A 21,645-nucleotide genomic window follows, 5' to 3' on the forward strand; every position below is an offset into this window, starting at 1 on the left:
ACACATTTTTATTGTGCTTCTGCCACCAATCATAGGGAGCGTGGCGGCGGGAGACAGCGATTAAAAAGCTTTTATTTCTCATTCTGCTGGGGGGGGGGGGGGGGCAGGCTGGGCTGGGCTGGGCTGGGCGCTTGGCTCCGTGCCTCCCAGCCCACCAGAGGAATATAAAGTGTCGGTGGCTGATCTCTTCTGGGCTCCTCTCATCAATCATCCCATCAGAGCCCATTAGGGTTGGCAGCTTCCGAAAATATACAGGAGCATATGGAGCTAAGCTGAGGCAGCACCTGTGCAGACAGACAGACAGACAGCGGCAGGCAGGTGTTTTGGACGGACCAGTGCCTGCCTGCAGGGTTGCCTCCCTGCTGCACACACAGACAGGGACCACTACTGTGCTGGCTAGCCCTAAGCGCCACCATCATCATCATCATGCCACTGCAGTGGCCGTTCTTAACCAGACCGGCCGACTGACGTCGGCGTAATCCTCTGATTGTCTAAAGAGTGGCTGGGTCAATTACTATATCAATTAATGAATTAGCGTGTCTTAAACCATGGACATTTCATGGAAGGCCTAACCTAACCTACCACCCTGAACTAAAACCCAGAGCGTGCTGCTGACTGCTGGCTCTTAGTCTTACATTGAGTAGCTGTTCGAAGGCGAACTGGAAGCCAGACTTGTAGTCAGTGGTTCCTTTGGCTTGCATGTTCATGATGGACTCCTTGAAGATCTTCTTGTTTCTCATGGTGGCCTGGACCAAGGTCTTAAAGCAGGGGACCACGGCATCTGCCTTCTCGTTAAACTGGGGGAGAAAAGACAGATAATGATGACTAATTGTCAATTGAACGTGTCTGAGTGTGACCACGCCGCTCGCTCGCTGGCATTTGACGGCCACTCCATCTGTTGTGTGTGTGTGTGTGTGTGTGTGTGTGTAACCAGATAAGGAGTGGGATGTGTGCAGCTGTGGGTTGCTCTGTGCCACTCTGGCAATAAACGTTGATAATTACAGTGTTCCACACAAAGAACAGGTGCACCTGGAATTCCAATGTAAACCAAGAACAGACACCCAGCCAAGGTAATGTCATCGAGATCTCCTCGGCAACATTTAAATTAGTCCTGGACTCTGTTTGTGACTGCGTGTGCGTGTGTGATAGACAGAAAGGTAAGCAGAGAGCAGTGCCTATGTGTGATTAGCATTGAACAGCAATGTCCTGTAATGTCAGCATTTTTAATGGCCTTTCTTCTTGAAGGTCAACTTGAAAATCCGTTGACATTTCGATGGCAGAATGATAGCATGAAATAGGTAAAGGAATTCGGCGCATGAAAAGATGACATTTCCTTGTGTTTGGTGTAGTTTGATACTTATATTGGTCCAAAATAAAGAGAAGAAAGGACTTGAAGTATAGTATTCAAAATAACGTTTAGAATTCCTCGTCACAGATTATGATCTCCTAACAAAATGACAATTACACGTTCAATACATTTCCAGGCCTAATGTAAATGCTTCTGTGGACGGTTATACTGTATTGCTGAGGCGGCAGGTAACCTAGTGGTTAAGAGCGTCGGGCCAGTAACGGAAAGGTCGCTGGTTCTAATCCCCAAGCCGACTAGGTGAACAATCAGTCGATGAGCCCTTGAGCAAGGCACTTAACCCTGATTGCTTCTGTAAACAACAAGGAGCAACTGATGAAGGTAATTGTTCTGCCAGAGGTTAGGATATCAACAGTTGTTGTGTTTGATCAAATGCACAATCTTTGAAAAACCTCAAATAACATGAATTACTGTTGGTGTCTTCATACACTAAAATATATACAGACAGATAGGTATACACAAAAACACACCGGCACAACCATTGACTTTCCTTCCTACTTCCAGAGCTCTTATTTTCTCTATAGGGGTGGAAATCAGCCTCGTTCCCACCCAGATTACCACGCTCATTTCTGCCTCTTAGAGCTGGGATTTAGAGCCATACACTGACTAAGAGCACTGGATTATGGGGGATTAGCCACCCAAGTCTCCAAACAGGGCTACCCCACCAGTGTGTGTGTGTGCATGTATGTATGCAGTGAGTCAGACAATGCAGCAATCAACTCATGAAAAACCTAGGAAGGCAGGGAGACTGTGGGGGAGATAGAGCCTGGCACAATCACACATAGACCAGGGGTTGCAACATTGTGGGACTATAATCATGTAGGAAAGTAATCGTTTTTACAGCATAACTATACAACCACATGTGACTATGTGATAGGAACCTATACGCGCTCTCATGGCCACCCCAATGCATTACGGATCCTGTTGTATTGGAGGTGTTAACCGTGTTGTAACATTGTCATTGGATATTGACGAGCAACCAGACCTTCAGCTGCAAATGACTGACACGGGGGGCCTGAAGGAGTCCCGGGAAAACGCAGAGCCCAGTTCTAATCGTCGCCTTACCAGCGAGGCTACTCACCCTGGCTACATTCACATAGTCATCATCTGACAGAGTGTCTAGCATCTGCATCACAGAGGACTTCATCAGCTTCAGGGTGAGTCCACTGACACTGCCACTCCTACAGACACAACAGAGCACAACCAACAGATCATTGAGCCATACAGTTCAACCTAAACGGCTCCGTCTTACAACCTCGTCCAGGTAGGATGGCGTACCCATAGGAGGCTATACAGTGACGCTCCCTCTGCTCGTTTATACTGTGTTGAGTATTTACAGGTTGGGGATCTGGCGTAGGACACACAAAAACAGTCTTAATCTATCCTCTCATTCCTCCCAAGACCCAACCCCAGTTTATTTCAGCATGCATTCAGGAAAAATAATCTTCGTATTGTACTGCTAAGACATGGGTGGGTACAAGAGCAAGAGGTCTGTGAAAATAAACACGATCGACATGGGAGTCTAGAATCTCCTCTGATCGGGGTAAACCAACAGGTGGCACTAGAGACCTTTACTGTCGCTGCTGAGAGAGGACAGGAGGGAGGAGAGAGGGAGAAGGAAAGACAGGAGGGAGGAGAGAGGGAGAAGGAAAGACAGGAGGGAGGAGAGAGGGAGAAGGAAAGACAGGAGGGAGGAGAGAGGGAAAAGGAAAGACAGGAGGGAGGAGAGAGGGAGAAGGAGAGACAGGAGGGAGGCGAGAGGGAGAAGGAAAGACAGGAGGGAGGAGAGAGGGGGAAGGAAAGACAGGAGGAAGGAGAGAGGGAGAAGGAAAGACAGGAGGGAGGAGAGAGGGAGAAGGAAAGACAGGAGGGAGGAGAGAGGGAGAAGGAAAGACAGGAGGGAGGCGAGAGGGAGAAGGAAAGACAGGAGGGAGGAGAGAGGGAGAAGGAAAGACAGGAAGGAGGGAGGAGAGAGGGGGAAGGAAAGACAGGCGGGAGGAGAGTGGGAGAAGGAAAGACAGGAAGGAGGGAGGAGAGAGGGAGAAGGAAAGACAGGAGGGAGGAGAGGGGGGAAGGAAAGACAGGAAGGAGGGAGGAGAGAGGGAGAAGGAAAGACTGGAGGGAGGAGAGAGGGAGAAGGAAAGATAGGAGGGAGGAGAGAGGGAGAAGGAAAGACTGGAAGGAGGGAGGAGAGAGGGAGAAGGAAAGACTGCATCTACTCACACATCCACAATGATGATCATGTCCTTGGGAGAGGATGCCCCTTGGATGTACCTGTTCAAGAAAGAAAGATGTGTTTAACAAATTGTATTAGTCTTCACTGCGTTTAATTGAACTGGTAGATTTGACGGGGATCCTAGGTTACAATAAACTGGGCTATGTTAATATGTAGCAACCAGAGCATATTTAAATGCTGAAATTGAGTATTAGCTTGCAAGAGCTGTGTCTAAATGGATTCTAAGCTTTGTTGAGAATGGTTGAGGCAAGTGAATGGAGTCCCGGCTTAGCTAAGGTTCACTTACAGTATAGGTAAAGCTATGTTTGCATGTTGAGCAACCTGTATGTGTATACAGTCTAAGTAATCTGAGTCGTCTTTAGACAGAGTTTGTTTTATACTCAGTTTGAGTCCGAACTAAACAGATTTCAGTCATGTTTCTAAGCAGGCTGAGCCGAGCTGACCTGTGTTTTGGGTCGTCTGAACAGATTTCAGTCATGTTTCTAAGCAGGCTGAGCCGAGCTGACCTGTGTTTTGGGTCGTCTGAACAGATTTCAGTCATGTTTCTAAGCAGGCTGAGCCGAGCTGACCTGTGTTTTGGGTCGTCTGCACTAAGCGCTGTCTGCCAGTACAATAAGAGCTACTGCTGATTCTCTAGTCCCTCAATGACGCACCAGTCCGGTGTCAAACACATTCTTTACTCTGCCGGTCCTTTTGTCAGCTCGAGACACAAGCTGCTTAACACCATTATGCTACAGTTGCAAAGCTACTCCTAAAATAGGGCAGCTATGCGTGTGTGTGTGTGTGTGTGTGTGTGTGTGTGTGTGTGTCAGTCATGATGGTGCAGGGCGTGTCTGTGGGGGAGCAGAAACACAGCAGCAAAGTGAACCAAAGATGCTAGACACTTTGTTGTCCTGGAAAAGCCACAAACACAAACGTCTGCCCACTGCTGATAGAGGCTGACATATAGAGGCAAATTGGAATGCACTCATTCCCTTCCAACTGCAATTAAAATCCCATTACACCTGACACAAATGGAGTAGAGATTGACGTAACGTTACAGGGCTCCTCTGGGTCAGCTTGGCGGGGGGTTTCAAATGTTAGCGTTTAGTTCGTTTGGCATTCTGAGGCGCGAGCGAAGCAGAGGCAGACCGATCATCAGTAGTCTCTTTCTGCTTTTTGTCAGCGGTTCCGCTGTGTGTGGAGGCAGGCCAGCTGCCTGTGGGCCAGTTAGATGCTTTTCTTATGCCGGGCCAGGGCCGATAGAGAGGTAGAGAGGAACTGAGTCCTGGTAGGCCTCACTGTTGCTGCTCCCACAAGCCCCAGCCCATCACTTCACTGGCAGGCACCGCGCCACCACTCCAACCTGCACAGTGACCCCTGACCTCTGTTCCACTGCTGTCCCTCTGCACCGACGTGGCCCTGAATCCCAGCTTCAAACACAACCGGGGCCTCACTCTCCTGAAACCCTTCTGAACCCCCCCCCCCCCCCCCCCCCCCCATAACCAGCACCATCACCGCTGACACTCGAGAGATCGATTCACCGTGCATGCCCAGAATAGGCAGAAGTGTGTGGGGGAGGGGGGGAAATCCAATTATTTTTCATAACAGAGAACGCCACATCAAAGGTAGAATTTCCACAGCACTATGTGGCATTTGAAATCAGGTCTGGAACCATGAAGTGTATTGGCATGACTTTTATCAATTTAATTACGGAAATCTTAATTTGAGAAAGAGAGTGCACGGGGAGAGGGAAAGGGGAGAGAGAAGAGAGTTAGACTGCACGCAGTGATGGCTTCATTCTGTGGCTAGATGGAGTTGTGAAAGTGGTCGTCGATGCGGCACCAAACCCAGTCAGAATGTGCACCACGTCTCCACACCGGGGCACCAGAGAAAGCTCAGCCCAGATATTCAAGGAATGGCCCTTTTGGTGAAGGGCTTCAGACCTGAGTAACTGAGTGGCGGGAGGATTTCATTAAATCCTCTAACTCGTCTCATTCTCTCAGTGGACTCTAGTGCTTTCATATGGCTGAAGTTATTCATGGGCTAAATGTTAATGAGAGGGGCACAGCCGACTTCCATTACTGGTTCAACCTCAGTTGCCCCACACTCACATCACACAGTCAAATGCGGAGCTGTCATTAGCTCCCCATATGTCTCAGGGGGAAAACAATGTCACTTCAAGAGAGACTATTTCTCTTGGGGGTTTGTCTAAAGAGAGAGGCAGCATTGATCAGCTGCAACGAGGTTTAAGAGGAGTTTAACAGAAGATGGAGAGAAGCTGAGTGTGTGATGCGGGGGGGTGGGGTTGGAGTGGGGTGGGATCACTTGCGACAGAAGTTATAGCGCTGCCACGGCTGATCTTTCCATAGATTGCCGTGCTGCGTCTGACTCTCTCTCTCTCTCTCTCTCTCTCGCTCTCTCTGTCTCTCCGTCTGTCTCTCTGTGTCTCTGTCTGTCTGTCTGTCTGTCTGTCTGTCTCTCTGTCTGTCTCTCTCTCTCTCTCTCTCTGTCTCTCTCTGTCTCTCCATTCCTAAAAGTCAATTGTATTTATTCCTGCTTTCAAGCAAGCAAGTGAGGGGGGATGAGTGGGGTGAGGGTTTTTTTCCATCTCCAGCCTGATGTATAGTAGTAGTTCCATGGTGATAAAACATAATGGATTGAAGCTTATAGTGATATGTCTGCTGCATCTGATCCTCTATATTTGCCTCATGGATCCAGATGTGTTGTTTCTGCATGGGTTCCATTCTGTAATTAACTCTTAGCTCCTGCCCGCTGATGCCATTCTTTCCCTGTCATTACCCAGTCTCCTGCGTGCCAGAGCCAGGTGACGAGCAGATGGACCTGGCTGGTGCTGAACTGAGCCCAGGCACTCGCCCATCCCTGCCTGTCCATGCCCACCGCCCCAACAACACCATCCCTGCCTGTCCCTGCCCACCACCCCACTAACACTATCCCTGCCTGTCCCTACCCACCACCCCACTAACACTATCCCTACCTGTCCCTGCCCACCACCCCACTAACACTATCCCTGCCTGTCCCTGCCCACCGCCCCAACAACACCATCCCTGCCTGTCCCTACCCACCACCCCACTAACACTATCCCTGCCTGTCCCTGCCCACCATCCCACTAACACTATCCCTGCCTGTCCCTGCCCACCGCCCCAACAACACCATCCCTGCCTGTCCCTACCCACCACCCCACTAACACTATCCCTGCCTGTCCCTACCCACCACCCCACTAACACTATCCCTGCCTGTCCCTACCCACCACCCCACTAACACTATCCCTGCCTGTCCCTGCCCACCACCCCACTAACACTATCCATGCCTGTCCCTACCCACCACCCCACTAACACTATCCCTGCCTGTCCCTACCCACCACCCCACTAACACTATCCCTGCCTGTCCCTGCCCACCATCCCACTAACACTATCCCTGCCTGCCTCTACCCACCACCCCACTAACACTATCCCTGCCTACCTCTACCCACCACCCCACTAACACTATCCCTGCCTGCCTCTACCCACCACCCCACTAACACTATCCCTGCCTGTCCCTGCCCACCACCCCACTAACACAATCCCTGCCTGTCCCTGCCCACCACCCCACTAACACTATACCTGCCTGTCCCTGCCCACCACCCCACTAACACTATCCCTGCCTGTCCCTACCCACCACCCCACTAACACTATCCCTACCTGTCCCTGCCCACCACCCCACTAACACTATCCCTGCCTGTCCCTGCCCACCGCCCCAACAACACCATCCCTGCCTGTCCCTACCCACCACCCCACTAACACTATCCCTGCCTGTCCCTGCCCACCATCCCACTAACACTATCCCTGCCTGTCCCTGCCCACCGCCCCAACAACACCATCCCTGCCTGTCCCTACCCACCACCCCACTAACACTATCCCTGCCTGTCCCTACCCACCACCCCACTAACACTATCCCTGCCTGTCCCTACCCACCACCCCACTAACACTATCCCTGCCTGTCCCTGCCCACCACCCCACTAACACTATCCATGCCTGTCCCTACCCACCACCCCACTAACACTATCCCTGCCTGTCCCTACCCACCACCCCACTAACACTATCCCTGCCTGTCCCTGCCCACCATCCCACTAACACTATCCCTGCCTGCCTCTACCCACCACCCCACTAACACTATCCCTGCCTACCTCTACCCACCACCCCACTAACACTATCCCTGCCTGCCTCTACCCACCACCCCACTAACACTATCCCTGCCTGTCCCTGCCCACCACCCCACTAACACAATCCCTGCCTGTCCCTGCCCACCACCCCACTAACACTATACCTGCCTGTCCCTGCCCACCACCCCACTAACACTATCCCTGCCTGTCCCTACCCACCACCCGACTAACACCATCCCTGCCTGTCCCTGCCCACCACCCCATTAACACTATCCCTGCCTGTCTCTACCCACCGCCCCAACAACACTATCCCTGCCTGTCCCTGCCCACCACCCCACTAACACTATCCCTGCCTGTCCCTGCCCACCGCCCCACTAACACTATCCCTGCCTGTCCCTGCCCACCACCCCACGAACACTATCCCTGACTGTCCCTGCCCACCACCCCACTAACACCATCCCTGCCTGCCTCTACCCACCACCCCACTAACACTATCCCTGCCTGTCCCTGCCCACCGCCCCACTAACACTATCCCTGCCTGTCCCTGCCCACCACCCCACTAACACTATCCCTGACTGTCCCTGCCCACCACCCCACTAACACCATCCCTGCCTGCCTCTACCCACCACCCCACTAACACTATCCCTGACTGCCTCTACCCAACACCCCACTAACACCATCCCTGCCTGTCCCCCCCCCCCCCCACAACACTATCCCTGCCTGTCCCTACCCACCACCCCACTAACACTATCCCTGCCTGTCCCTGCCCACCGCCCCACTAACACTATCCCTGCCCGTCCCTGCCCACCACCCTGACTGTCCCTGCCCACCACCCCACTAACACCATCCCTGCCTGCCTCTACCCACCACCCCACTAACACTATCCCTGCCTGTCCCTGCCCACCGCCCCACTAACACTATCCCTGCCTGTCCCTGCCCACCACCCCACTAACACTATCCCTGACTGTCCCTGCCAACCACCCCACTAACACCATCCCTGCCTGCCTCTACCCACCACCCCACTAACACTATCCCTGACTGCCTCTACCCAACACCCCACTAACACCATCCCTGCCTGTCCCCCCCCCCCCCCCCACAACACTATCCCTGCCTGTCCTTGCCCATCGCCCCAACAGCACCATCCCTGCCTGTCCCTGCCCACCGCCCCAACAACACTATCCCTGCCTGTCCCTGCCCACCACCCCAACAACACCATCCCTGCCTGTCCCTGCCCACCGCCCCAAAAACACCATCCCTGCCTGTCCCTGCCCACCGCCCCAACAACACCATCCCTGCCTGTCCCTGCCCACCGCCCCAACAACACCATCCCTGCCTGTCCCTGCCCACCGCCCCAACAACACCATCCCTGCCTGTCCCTGCCCACCGCCCCAACAACACTATCCCTGCCTGTCCCTGCCCACCACCCCAACAACACCATCCCTGCCTGTCCCTGCCCACCACCCCAACAGCACAATCCCTGCCTGTCCCTGCCCACCACCCCAACAACACCATCCCTGCCTGTCCCTGCCCACCACCCCAACAACACCATCCCTGCCTGTCCCTGCCCACCACCCCAACAACACCATCCCTGCCTGTCCCTGCCCACCACCCCAACAACACCATCCCTGCCTGTCCCTGCCCACCACCCCAACAACACCATCCCTGCCTGTCCCTGTCCCTGCCCACCACCCCAACAACACCATCCCTGCCTGTCCCTGCCCACCACCCCAACAACACCATCCCTGCCTGTCCCTGTCCCTGCCCACCACCCCAACAACACCATCCGCCACCAGCTATTCAGCCATGCCACTGCCACACACCCTCACAGAACCTCTCCCTCTCTCTCTCTCTCTCCCTCTCTCTCGTCTCTCTCTCTCTCTCTCTCTCTCCCCCTCTCTCTCTCCTCTCTCTCTCCCCCTCTCTCTCTCCTCTCTCTCTCCCTCTCTCTCTCTCTCTCTGTTGTTACATGGAAATGACTCTACATAAGCGAATAAAACCACAGTCCTTAATGAGAGCCACTGTGTAAGTGTGCACACGATGAGGAATACGAGTAGGCTGATGTCTGCGTGTGCACTTCATCAGAGGTAGCTGTTTCGACCAATGTTTTAAACGAGCAAATCAAAGTAAACACTTTGTCACACACTAGTAATAACATAAAACATATGACAACATAAAACAGTCAAAATGTTTTGTTTGAGCGGCAGGTCTCAAGGCAGAGGCACAGCATTAAATGACAACAGATTAAAGCTGCGAAATTGGCACCCGCAGAAGAAAAAACATCTTAAAAAGAACACATTAAGCAACCAGTAGAATACAATGACATATTCTGCGTGGCAGTGATTGTATTTCTGTCCCTTCGTGGCAGTCTGGTAAAAGAGTCTCATTGGAATTCATGAAATAGTTTTCTCGCGGAGCGGCGCTGTAAAATCAATACATTAACTGTGCTGGGGGGCTAACACTCTCAGAAGATTGTGTTTATGTACCCTGACCCGTTTCCCTGAGTGGGGTGCATTACATTTGAATCGAGGGGAATTATCTACGTACTTTCCAGATAATACACAATGATAAAACACTCAAATGGCCTAGGTTAATCTTATTCGAGAATCAAGTATGCGTGTGTGTGGGCGTCTGCGTGTGCGTGTGTGTGGGCGTCTGCGTGTGCGTGTGTGTGGGCGTCTGCGTGTGCGTGTGTGTGATTGTGGGAGTAGGTGTGCATGAGTGCAAGTTTCTATGAATACCTGCATGTGTGTGTTTCTGAATGTACGTACACACTGAGTGTATGAGACTTTAGGAACACCTCCCTAATATTGAGTTGCACCCCCCTTTTGCCCTCAGAACAGCCTTAGTTCGTCGTGGCGTGGACTCCACAAGGTGTCGAAAGCGTTCCACAGGGATGCTGGCCCATGTTGACTCCAACGCTTCCCGCAGTTGTGTCAAGTTGTCTGGATGTCCTTTGGGTGGTGGACCATTCTTGATACACACGGGAAACGGCTGAGCGTGAAAAACCCAGAAGCATTGCAGTTCATACACACAAACCGGTGCGCCAGGCACCTACTACCATACCCCATTCAAACGCACTTTTGTCTTGCCCATTCACCCTCTGAATGGCACACACACACAACCCACGTCTCAATTGGCTGAAGGCTTTCAAATCCTTCTTTAACCTCTCGGCTCCCATTCGTCTACAGTGATTGAAGTGGATTTAACAGGTGACATCAATAAGGGGGGATCCTCGATTTCACCTGGATTCACCCGGTCTGTGTCATGGAAAGAGCAGGTGTTCCTAATTTTTTGCACACTCCGAATACATTGCACCGGATGCATAGAGAGGATGTATATACCTATCTATGAGTTGCAGTGTTTTGTATGCACATCCTGTGAGCGAGTGAATATTAACCGTGTGTGTTGTTGTGATGATGGGTTTATTATTTTATGGACTCCTGCTCTCTTAGTGCTCCTGTGGATGTGGCTGCTGAATGAAGATTAAATTAAGATAAAATAAATATAGGAGGATGTGGCCCAGAGAGCCTGCAGGAGAAAGAGATGTTGTCTGTCTTTTATTTATTTGACTTTTGGCTGATAATTTGAGGGGGTTGATACCAAGAGACACATTTCCATATTTCAGGTTATGCCCATAGTACGAAATATTATAAATAATTTATATGTTATGGTAAATGTATAAAATCGGTAAATGGTAAGACATTTGAATTCAAAACATTCAACAGTAGCTACACATTCTTCTACTATACTATGATGGATTTACAGATTTGGAGTTGAATTACTTAAGTCGCATGCCTCATGGGCCCAAGGTCACTATTTCCAATGGAACAAGAGATGGGAAAACATTCCGACTGTGACGCCACAGTCATGGTTATCGATTTACGCTACAGTCAAAGAGACAGAGAAGCTTTCCCTTGGACGAACCCACTCCCTGCAGGAGGAGTGAGTGAGGAGAATGGGAGAGGCAGGTAGGAAGGGAGGCAAGCACAGAGGCTCCAGGCGTTTGGGCCATGGCATTTTGGGAGGCTCATCTCCTGGCTGGGATTGACTAGAAGCCATAATATTTACTGAGAAGGTAGATTGACTTTTCAGAGAAATCAATATCTGTTATGGCCCTGCACGCTGTACTGAACCTGGAAGGTAATGGGATCTCTGCAACGCTTGGCTAACAGAACTCCATGCCTCTCTCTCTCTCTCTCTCTCATTCTCTCCTCACCTCTCTTCCTTGACTTCCTTAACAGGCTTTATAATGGACCAATGTTAATAATTAATGTCAGAGCAATTGGAGACAATTAAGTGTGTTGACTGGACCATTCATTTTCCCGAGGCCCGTTAGTGGGGGAGCACAGCAGACAGACAGATGGAGGGAGCCCATCTGTGGAGGCAGCGAGCTACGCAGCCTCATCTTCTCCCTTTCCCCGATTTCCTCAAAGGATTACACACTTTACACACTTTACACACGCACGCACGCACGTACACACACACACACACACACACACACACACACACACACACACACACACACACACACACACACACACACACACACACACACACACAGAGCACCCCAGCTGGCATATCATATCAGGTCAACCAGCCCTAAACTCATTCCCGTAAAAAGGTGAAGGTCTTTTAGGCCACACACTGTGCACACAAGCCATCCTTTTATTTCCTCCTGAAAATCACATTTCAGACTTAGTGTCAGTGTCGGGGTTATCCCTGACAACAACCAAAAAAAACACATGAAACTGCAAATTTGACTGTGTGTTTTTTGTAAGGGATGAAGCGTGTTCCTGCGGTTGCATCTGTGCAATCTAGCTGCATATCGCTCAGTAGTATGAGGGAGTGTTGATGTGTGTGTGGGTTGGCTGTTGGGTTTGTGGGGGAGGATTCTTGTATGTGCATCTACATGTGCAGGCGAGTGTGTGTTTGTGTGAAAGGATGTGTGGGTATGTGTATATATATGCATGTGAGTTACCTCCATTCCCCTTTAAAGGTCTATTTATCTATTGCTGTCCCCTAACAAACACGTGAATGGCTTACCTAACCCAGTGGGTGGCCTTTTAGCCCCATGCGATTGGCTGACCCCTCCAGAGAGTGTCACAACCGAAGACAGCGTGTTAGACCATAATCACACAAGCATGACCTGCCACATCATGGCACTCCCTGCCACGGCCCCGCCACTCAACACGGCATGGGCACAGGTTGCTAGGAAACAGGGCACAGGAGCTTTCAGAGAGGATGGAGAGAAAGTCGGAGACCAACAGGCAGAGAAGAGAAGCATGGGAACAATGACAGTGACAAACATGGAGGACCAGGGGGTGACATGGTGCTCTTCAGTGGAAAGCATCCACCCCTGTCTTCCCCTGTCACATCCTCTGTCTCCAGACTCCCTTCCTTCCTCTCAGCTCTCTCTCCATCTCTCTCGAGTGGCGCAGCGGTCTAAGGCACTGCATCTCAGTGCTGGAGGCGTCACTACAGATGCCCTGGTTTGAATCCAGGCTGTATCACAACCGACCATGATTGGGAGTCCCTTAGGGCGGCGCACAATTGGCCCAGCATTGTCCGGGTTTGGCCGGTGTAGGCTGTCATTGTGAATAAGAATTTGCTCTTAACTGACTTGCCTCGTTAAGTGAAGGTTAAATCCCCCAAAAATGTAACCCCCTCTCCCTCTCTCAAATCCACGTTCCTCTCTGCCTCAAGGAAGACTCTTCTCCTGTGTGAGGGAATTCAAATGGGTTGTCGTATACACCGAGTGTATAAAACATTAGGAGCACCTGCTCGTTCTCTACACAGACATGATCCTCCTCTTAACTTGTCAGCGGCGTCCTGCAGCCCATTGTTAACACAAACAGCCCAATTATTGGCGGCGTCGTCATGTTCACGTGGAGGTCTACAGTGTTTTACAGGCATTGTGTGAAGGCCCATGTCTGCCAGAGCAGAGGCATTGCAGGGACACTTTCTCCCAGAGTGTTAACTCAATTAGTCTGTCAGGAAGAGCCTGTATTACTTCCTCATTCCGAAACGCTGGGAAACAACCTGGAGCTCAGCTAAACACAGGCTTCTCACACATCTTTAACGGCAACTCTGACCTTCTGAGCAGAATCCGTACGTCTCAGTTTTATATGAGTAGGCCGGTGAGTGTGCTGAACACACATCTCTGTATGTAATAGTATGTTAATGGAAATGTGTAACAAAGCAGACTCTTGTTGATGTCGGTATAAATACGTTGCTTATTTACCTGACAGATCCATCTCTGGAGTGGACTGTATAAGTGTTTGAATCGTATACCGTGGGAGTTTGCTGTTTGTCTCAGTGCATTGTCCTCCGGGCCCATCCATCACCTCTGGCCAACCCTTGGCCTAAACAGCCAACCAAGCTATGCTGGAGCTGGACACAGGCAGACAGCCTGGGATGGAAACCGGCATCACCTCTAATCAATGTGGCTGTCATGATTATGTCCGGTGTGCTTTAATCTGCAACCAGGCAACAGGCAGCTCTTAAACAGAGCTGAAGAGACAGCGACAGGGAGAGGCAGGACGGAGGGGTGAGGGTGTAGGGGAAAGGGGGCCGTTTGGCCTCACACACTCGGTGCTGTCGGAAACGTCAAACCGCCGTGCTCTGTGAGTCCCTGGCCCTGGCTAAGATCTGACACACAGCAGGGATTCACGAACCAAATGGCAGGTGAACACTTAACGCAACACAGCAATGGTACCACTCCATATCGTATTTGCCACTTGGCTGCGGTCCTTCTAGCTGAAGAAAATGTATTTTCTCTTGTAACTCACTGAGATAAATAGGGGTTAGATAATGCTTTAACCTCAATGGCCTGAAACAAAGGAGAGAACTATTCTATTAAGCTTGGGGGGGGGGGGGGGGGGGGGGGGGGGGGGGGGGGGGGGGGACTAACATCTATAATAGACCAAAAGCTTACAAGAACACAATAAAAGACTGGTTACATTGGATTTCACAACACAATACACGGAGAAGGTTCTAACAAAGATGTAAGATAGCCACGGCTTTAATATTTGAAATTAGAATATGTGGCATTCTATAGGCAATAAAACCATCCCCCCCCCCCCCCCCAAATTCATTGAGATGTTGCAAGTGTATTGGGAGCAGAACCTTTCATGTTAAACAAATATGTCCTTTCCTAATATTATTGTCCTTCGGTTGAATAGAATATCCCATAATAAAAGAAGGATTCTGTAGGCAAATAAATAGCAGATGAATCCCATGTAAATGGCCTTAGGCTGGCCCCCTGGTGGGAGAACATCTGAATGGAAAACCTGTAGGGCCTCTCTATCGCATATAAGAGGAAGAAAACAGAACATGGACGTCAGTACTCACCATGGTCGCCTGCGCACGTCATACAGGTCAATCTTATTGGGTGCTCTCCAAGGAGTGGCTGGAAAAAGGAGGAACACAAAACATCATTCTGCTACTTGATCTCTTTTTTGTTTTGTTTTTTTGATCTCTCATTTTTACCCCCAATTTTGTGGTATCCAATTGGTAGTTACAGTGTTGTCCCATCGCTGCTACTCCCCTATGGACTCGGGAGAGGCGAAGGTCAAAAGCCATACGTCCTCCGAAACACGACCCTGCCAAGCCGCACTGCTTGCTTAACCCGGAAGCCAGCTGCACCAATGTGCTGGCGACGAAGTCAGCTTTCAGGCGCCGGCCCGCCACAAGGAGTCGTTAGAGCGCGATGGGAAAAGGAAATCCCGGCTGGCCAAACCCTCCCCTAAACTGGACAACACTGGGCCAATTGTGGGTCTCCCGGTCAACAGCCGGCTGTGACACAGCCTGGGATTGAACCCGGGGCTGTAGTGACGCCTCAAGAACTGCGATGCAGTGCGGTAGACCGCTGCGCCACTCGGGAGAACTTGATCTCTTTTACCTCTATGTCTATACAATAGTTCTAGTGAACGTTGATAATATCCTTATTAACAATGGTCTAGGACTTACCTGGGTAGTATCTTGTGACCCCCGTCGAGCTGCCGAACACCTGCCAGCGCAGAGAGCTGTCCTCCCGGCGGTTATCAATAAACACCCTCTCCAGAGCCTGGGTCCAGTTCAGCTCATTCAGAATGACTGGTGCTGCAGGGCAGGAGGAGAGGAGAGGAGGGGAGGGCGGAGGAGATGAGAGGAGACACTATGAGCACAGCCACGGAGGTACAGTACATGTCCAATCAACATAGTTTTGACACTATGATTTGACTGTTGGAGGTTTAATGTTCCTTGAAAAATGTAGATTTGCAAAGGAATAGTTTGACAGTAATAAAACGAGAGTTCAGTTCACGTAACAGGGTTGACCTTAAAAAAGGGGACAGTTTTTTTTTATTACCTTAAAATGAATCACTAATCACATTAAATACATAATGATCTTTGGAAATGACTTTGTCAAACCTATGAAATAAATAGGGCTTGACAGTGATGGTGAAAACTTTGAGTTTCAAATCTTCCTTGGAGTAACAGAGGATGTTTAGAGGGACACGTCAAAATGGTGACTTTTGACCCTTCATCAAGTTTCCATTTAAAATGTATTCAATTTTCTATATTAAAGGACACTTCATTTAATATAACAGCCTTTTAAAATTCTACAATTCTACAATTTCTACTTAAAATATCAAAGGGACGCAAGAAAGGCACTCATTTCGTGGAATGACCCTTATACTGTGTGTCCAGGTCAGGATAATGTAAACACAAAACAATACAATCTCTCTTCTGGCTGAATAACCTTGTCCACTCTGACAGTGTGGTCAGACTTCATAAAAATGTATATATGCAATCAGCTGTCCCCGATCCGGAGGTGGTCCTCAGCAGTGTGGAGCAGGCATCGCTGTAATCTGGACGATATCTATACGGTGGAGAGCAGTGGAGGAATCACACCTGACATTGGTTGAGGTCATGTGTCACTGCATATGTGGAGACAGCAGTTTGGACGATGCTTCATTTGAATAGAGAGGGAAAATAATGGTGCTATTCATGCTGCTGCTATTTCCCCACAGAGCCAATCAAAACAGCTTGACTGTCTCTCTCTCTGTGTGTGTGTGTGTGTGTGTGTGTGTGTGTTTGTGTGTGTGTGTGTGTGTGTGTGTGTGTGTGTGTGTGTGTGTGTGTGTGTGTGTGTGTGTGGCCTGCAGTGTAGATGGCTGACATTACAATAAAGGCGGCTCACATCTGCATAATACTCCCAGTCAGCGTGTGTGTGTGTGTGTGTGTGTGTATTTAAGTTAAGGTCACAGCTATATCTCACAGGCCAGTAGTACTTTATGAAAGAACGGGACCGCCAATTGCTGAAGCGCGTAGCGCGTAAAAATCGTCTGCAACAACTCACTACCGAGTTCCAAACTGCCTCTGGAAACAACGTCAGCACGATTACTGTTCGTAGGGAACTTCATGAAATGGGTTTCCATGGCCGAGCAGCCACACACAAGTCTAATGCGCCATCCCAAGCGCCGGCTGGAGTGGTGTAAAGCTCGCCGCCATTGGACTCTGGAACAGTGGAAACTCGTTCTCTGGAGTGATGAATCCCACTTCACCATTTGGAAGTCCGACGGACAAATCTGGGTTTGGCGGAGGCCAGGAGAACGCTACCTGCCCGAATGCACAGTGCCAATTGTAAAGTTTGGTGGAGGAGGAATGTTTTTCATGGTTTGGGTTAGTTCCAGTGAAGGGAAATCTTAACTCTACACTATACAATGACATTCTAGATGATTTTGTGCTTCCAACTATGTGGCAACAGTTTAGGGAAGGCCCTTTCCTGTTTCAGCATGACAATGCCCCCATGTACAAAGCGAGGTCCATACAGAAATGGTTTGTCGAGATTGGTGTGGAAGAACTTGACTGGCCTACACAGAGCCCTGACCTTAACCCCATCAAACACCTTCGGGATGAATTGGAACGCCGACTGAGAGCCAAGCCTAATCGCCCAACATCACTGCCCGACCTCACTAATGCTCATGTGGCTGAATGGAATCAAGTCTGATTAATGTGGTATTTTGTTTCCTGACACAAGAACAAGCCAGTTGATCCGAATATATAATGGAGTATCAGAATTTGCTGTCTGTCTAGACAGAAAAAGACTTTGAAGTCAGATTTTGCAGTAAAAAAAGCAAGTCCCCGCAGCAATGTTCCAAACATCGAGTGGGAAGCCTTCGCAGAAGAGTCTAAGCTGTTACAGCAGCAAGGGTTACCAAGTCCATATTAATGCCCATCATTTTTGAATGAGATGTTCGACAAGCAAGTGTCCACATACTTTTTCCCCCCTGCATGTCGCTCTCCCCCTCTCTCCCCTTCCATTAATACCATACATGTCCTGCTATTTCTCTCTCACCTTGCATCCTGTGCTCGAATGCCATCCACCCCGCCAACGCACCCTCCACCACCTTCCCCCACCCTTGAGCTGCTGCCACAGAGAAAGGCTTTCACGTCCTGTTTAATAGCTGAGCTGGAGTCAGAAGATGGGGCGCGCAATCAGAGGTTTAATGGGCGCCTGATTAAAGGAGAAACAGGACGAGACGCTGAGCTGAGGAGAACTTCACTGGCTTTCCTGATTTAATTACTCAGCCAACCACAGCCAGATAAGCCCCTGAACCTCCAAGTCCAGCTTCTCTCCCCTTCTCGTTTGAATTTCACACAAATAAACGATCATTATCCACTTTTCCCATGATTTTCAATTACTGCGCCGAGTTGCTGATGAGCTGTCAGGTTAGAGAGAGAGAGAGAGAGAGAGAGAGAGGAGAGAAGAGGCCCGACCTGCCCCCACCCCCGCCCTCGCCCCCACCCAGCCGGCCTCTAAACACCACTCACACGCCTCATTTGCTGGAGCACTAATTCAAACATTAGTATTCACACTATTTTGTTTAACACTGAAACATTCCGTTGTTGAATTGCCCAGAAACTATTACATTCAAAGTCAAAGTTAGATAGTTAAACTGAGGATGTTTTGTATAGAACCTCTTCAAAATTCAAACAAGCTAGCTGTTAGTGAAAGGCCTGCCGTCTCTTGCTTTGTAACACACGAACACGCGCACGCACCCACGCGAGCACACACATACACAAACATGCACACATACACCAGCACTAACCAGTGACTGGAGGGGAGGAACATATGAGAGCCAAATTGCTCTTGTCACCAAGGGGAGCGCCTCAACATGTTTTCCACTAAATTCAGAGACATAATCACAAAAAAAGAAGAATGAAAGGAGAAGAGCAGGATGGAGAGAATTTTACAGATGTAGATAAATAGAGGAACAAACAGGGAGCGAGAGAGAGAGACAAGAGAGAGAGAGGCAAGAGAGAGAGAGACAAGAGAGAGAGACAAGAGAGAGAGAGACAAGAGAGAGAGACAAGAGAGCGAGAGGCAAGAGAGAGATACAAGAGAGAGAGAGAGAGAGAGAGGCGAGAGAGAGAGACAAGAGAGAGAGAGACAAGAGAGAGAGAGGCAAGAGAGAGAGAGACAAGAGAGAGAGAGAGACAAGAGAGAGAGAGGCAAGAGAGAGCGAGACAATAGAGAGAGAGGCAAGAGAGAGAGAGACAAGAGAGAGAGAGGCAAGAGAGAGAGAGGCAAGAGAGAGAGAGGCAAGAGAGAGAGAGAGGCAAGAGAGAGAGAGGCAAGAGAGAGAGAGACAAGAGAGAGAGAGACAAGAGAGAGAGAGACAAGAGAGAGAGACAAGAGAGAGAGAGGCAAGAGAGAGATACAAGAGAGAGAGAGAGAGAGAGAGAGGCGAGAGAGAGAGCCGAGAGAGAGAGAGACAAGAGAGAGAGAGGCAAGAGAGAGAGAGACAAGAGAGAGAGAGGCAAGAGAGAGAGAGAGACAAGAGAGAGAGGCAAGAGAGAGCGAGACAAGAGAGAGAGAGGCAAGAGAGAGAGAGACAAGAGAGAGAGAGGCAAGAGAGAGAGAGAGGCAAGAGAGAGAGAGGCAAGAGAGAGAGAGGCAAGAGAGAGAGAGAGGCAAGAGAGAGAGAGGCAAGAGAGAGAGAGAGAGGCAAGAGAGAGAGAGGCAAAAGAGAGAGAGGCAAGAGAGAGAGAGACAAGAGAGAGAGAGAGGCAAGAGAGAGAGGCAAGAGAGAGAGAGGCAAGAGAGAGAGAGACGAGAGAGAGAGAGGCAAGAGAGAGAGAGGCAAGAGAGAGAGAGGCAAGAGAGAGAGAGGCAAGAGAGAGAGAGGCAAGAGAGAGAGAGAGAGAGAGAGGCAAGAGAGAGAGGCAAGAGAGAGAGAGGCAAAAGAGAGAGAGGCAAGAGAGAGAGACAAGAGAGATAGAGACAAGAGAGAGAGAGAGACAAGAGAGAGAGAGAGACAAGAGAGAGAGAGACAAGAGAGAGAGAGACAAGAGAGAGAGAGGCAAGAGAGAGAGAGACAAGAGAGAGAGAGGCAAGAGAGAGAGAGGCAAGAGAGAGAGAGAGGCAAGAGGGAGAGAGAGGCAAGAGAGAGAGAGAGAGGCAAGAGAGAGAGAGGCAAGAGAGAGAGAGGCAAAAGAGAGAGAGGCAAGAGAGAGAGAGACAAGAGAGAGAGACAAGAGAGAGAGACAAGAGAGAGAGAGAGGCAAGAGAGAGAGAGAGAAGAGAGAGAGAGAGGCAAGAGAGAGAGAGAGGCAAGAGAGAGAGAGGCAAGAGAGAGAGAGAGAGACAAGAGAGAGAGAGGCAAGAGAGAGAGACAAGAGAGAGAGAGAGAGAGGCAAGAGAGAGAGACAAGAGAGAGAGAGAGAGAGGCAAGAGAGAGAGAGGCAAGAGAGAGAGAGAGGCAAGAGAGAGAGAGAGAGAGGCAAGAGAGAGAGAGGCAAGAAAGAGAGAGGCAAGAGAGAGAGAGGCAAGAGAGAGAGAGGCAAGAGAGAGAGAGGCAAGAAAGAGAGAGGCAAGAGAGAGAGAGGCAAGAGAGAGAGAGGCAAGAGAGAGAGGCAAGAGAGAGAGGCAAGAGAGAGAGAGAGAGGCAAGAGAGAGAGGCAAGAGAGAGAGAGACAAGAGAGAGAGAGGCAAGAGAGAGAGAGACAAGAGAGAGAGAGGCAAGAGAGAGAGAGGCAAGAGAGAGTGAGAGAGAGAGACAAGAGAGAGAGAGGCAAGAGAGAGTGAGAGAGAGAGAGACAAGAGAGAGAGAGAGGCAAGAGAGAGAGAGGCAAGAGAGAGAGAGAGAGCGAGGCAAGAGAGAGAGGCAAGAGAGAGAGCGAGAGAGTGACAGAGAGAGAGAGAGAGAGAGAGAGAGGCTAGAGAGAGACCAAGATAGTGACAGAGAGAGAGAGGCAAGAGAGCGAGAGAGTGAGAGAGTGAGAGATAAAGAGAGAGAGAGAGAGAGAGTTTCCTCCTGAGAGACCTGAAAGAGGCAAGCTGGTCCTAGGGCTCAACAATATACAGACTCTATTTCCTTCCACTGTGAAATACACCATGACAAAACAGACCCAGCTGCACTGTGCACTACCATTTCCTCAAAAAATATGTCAGGCTTTACAGTAAACATGGGCCATCTCAGTGGGCTGCTGCTACAGTAAACTACAGAATAACCACTGGCTTTTGGCAACTGTTGGCAAAGATACCAAATTGACACCAAAAGCATATTCATTATTGAAATAACTTAATAGGGCCAACACAATAGTGCCCTTCAAAGGGAAAATGCAGTAACTACGAATTTGGTCAAAAACCTGTTGTAATGGCTAGGTATATCATCTGGTTAATGTGGTATTTCGTTTCCTGACACAAGAACAAGCCAGTTGATCAGAATATATAATGGAGTGTCAGAAATTGCTGTCTGTCTAGACAGAAAAATACTTTGAAGGCCGATTTTGCAGTAAAAAAAAATACGTCATGACTGCGCTTTGCCTCTGCAGGGCAGAGTAGCTATAGCGCCCCAGAGTGTGTGTGGGCAGGGGGATTGTGTGTGTGTGTGTGTGTGTGTGTAAACACCACCT

At 49.9% G+C, this 21,645-nt stretch overlaps 1 protein-coding gene across 4 annotated transcripts in view; it reads right to left on the reverse strand.

The window, feature by feature from the left end:
- Nucleotides 1-21,645, reverse strand: part of LOC110527806 (voltage-dependent calcium channel subunit alpha-2/delta-2) — a 294,926-nt gene that overhangs the window by 34,902 nt on the left and 238,379 nt on the right. For all 4 annotated transcript variants that reach the window (XM_036983281.1, XM_036983283.1, XM_036983280.1 and 1 more), the window contains 5 exons: nucleotides 15,712-15,843; nucleotides 15,094-15,151; nucleotides 3,590-3,640; nucleotides 2,448-2,547; nucleotides 636-797 (listed from right to left, as the gene is read on the reverse strand). In XM_036983281.1, coding sequence (XP_036839176.1) covers nucleotides 636-797; nucleotides 2,448-2,547; nucleotides 3,590-3,640; nucleotides 15,094-15,151; nucleotides 15,712-15,843 — 503 coding nt within the window. The remainder of the gene's footprint in view (nucleotides 1-635; nucleotides 798-2,447; nucleotides 2,548-3,589; nucleotides 3,641-15,093; nucleotides 15,152-15,711; nucleotides 15,844-21,645) is intronic.

Source organism: Oncorhynchus mykiss, chromosome 7 (genome assembly GCF_013265735.2).
Source record: "Oncorhynchus mykiss isolate Arlee chromosome 7, USDA_OmykA_1.1, whole genome shotgun sequence".
Lineage (NCBI taxonomy): Eukaryota > Metazoa > Chordata > Actinopteri > Salmoniformes > Salmonidae > Oncorhynchus > Oncorhynchus mykiss.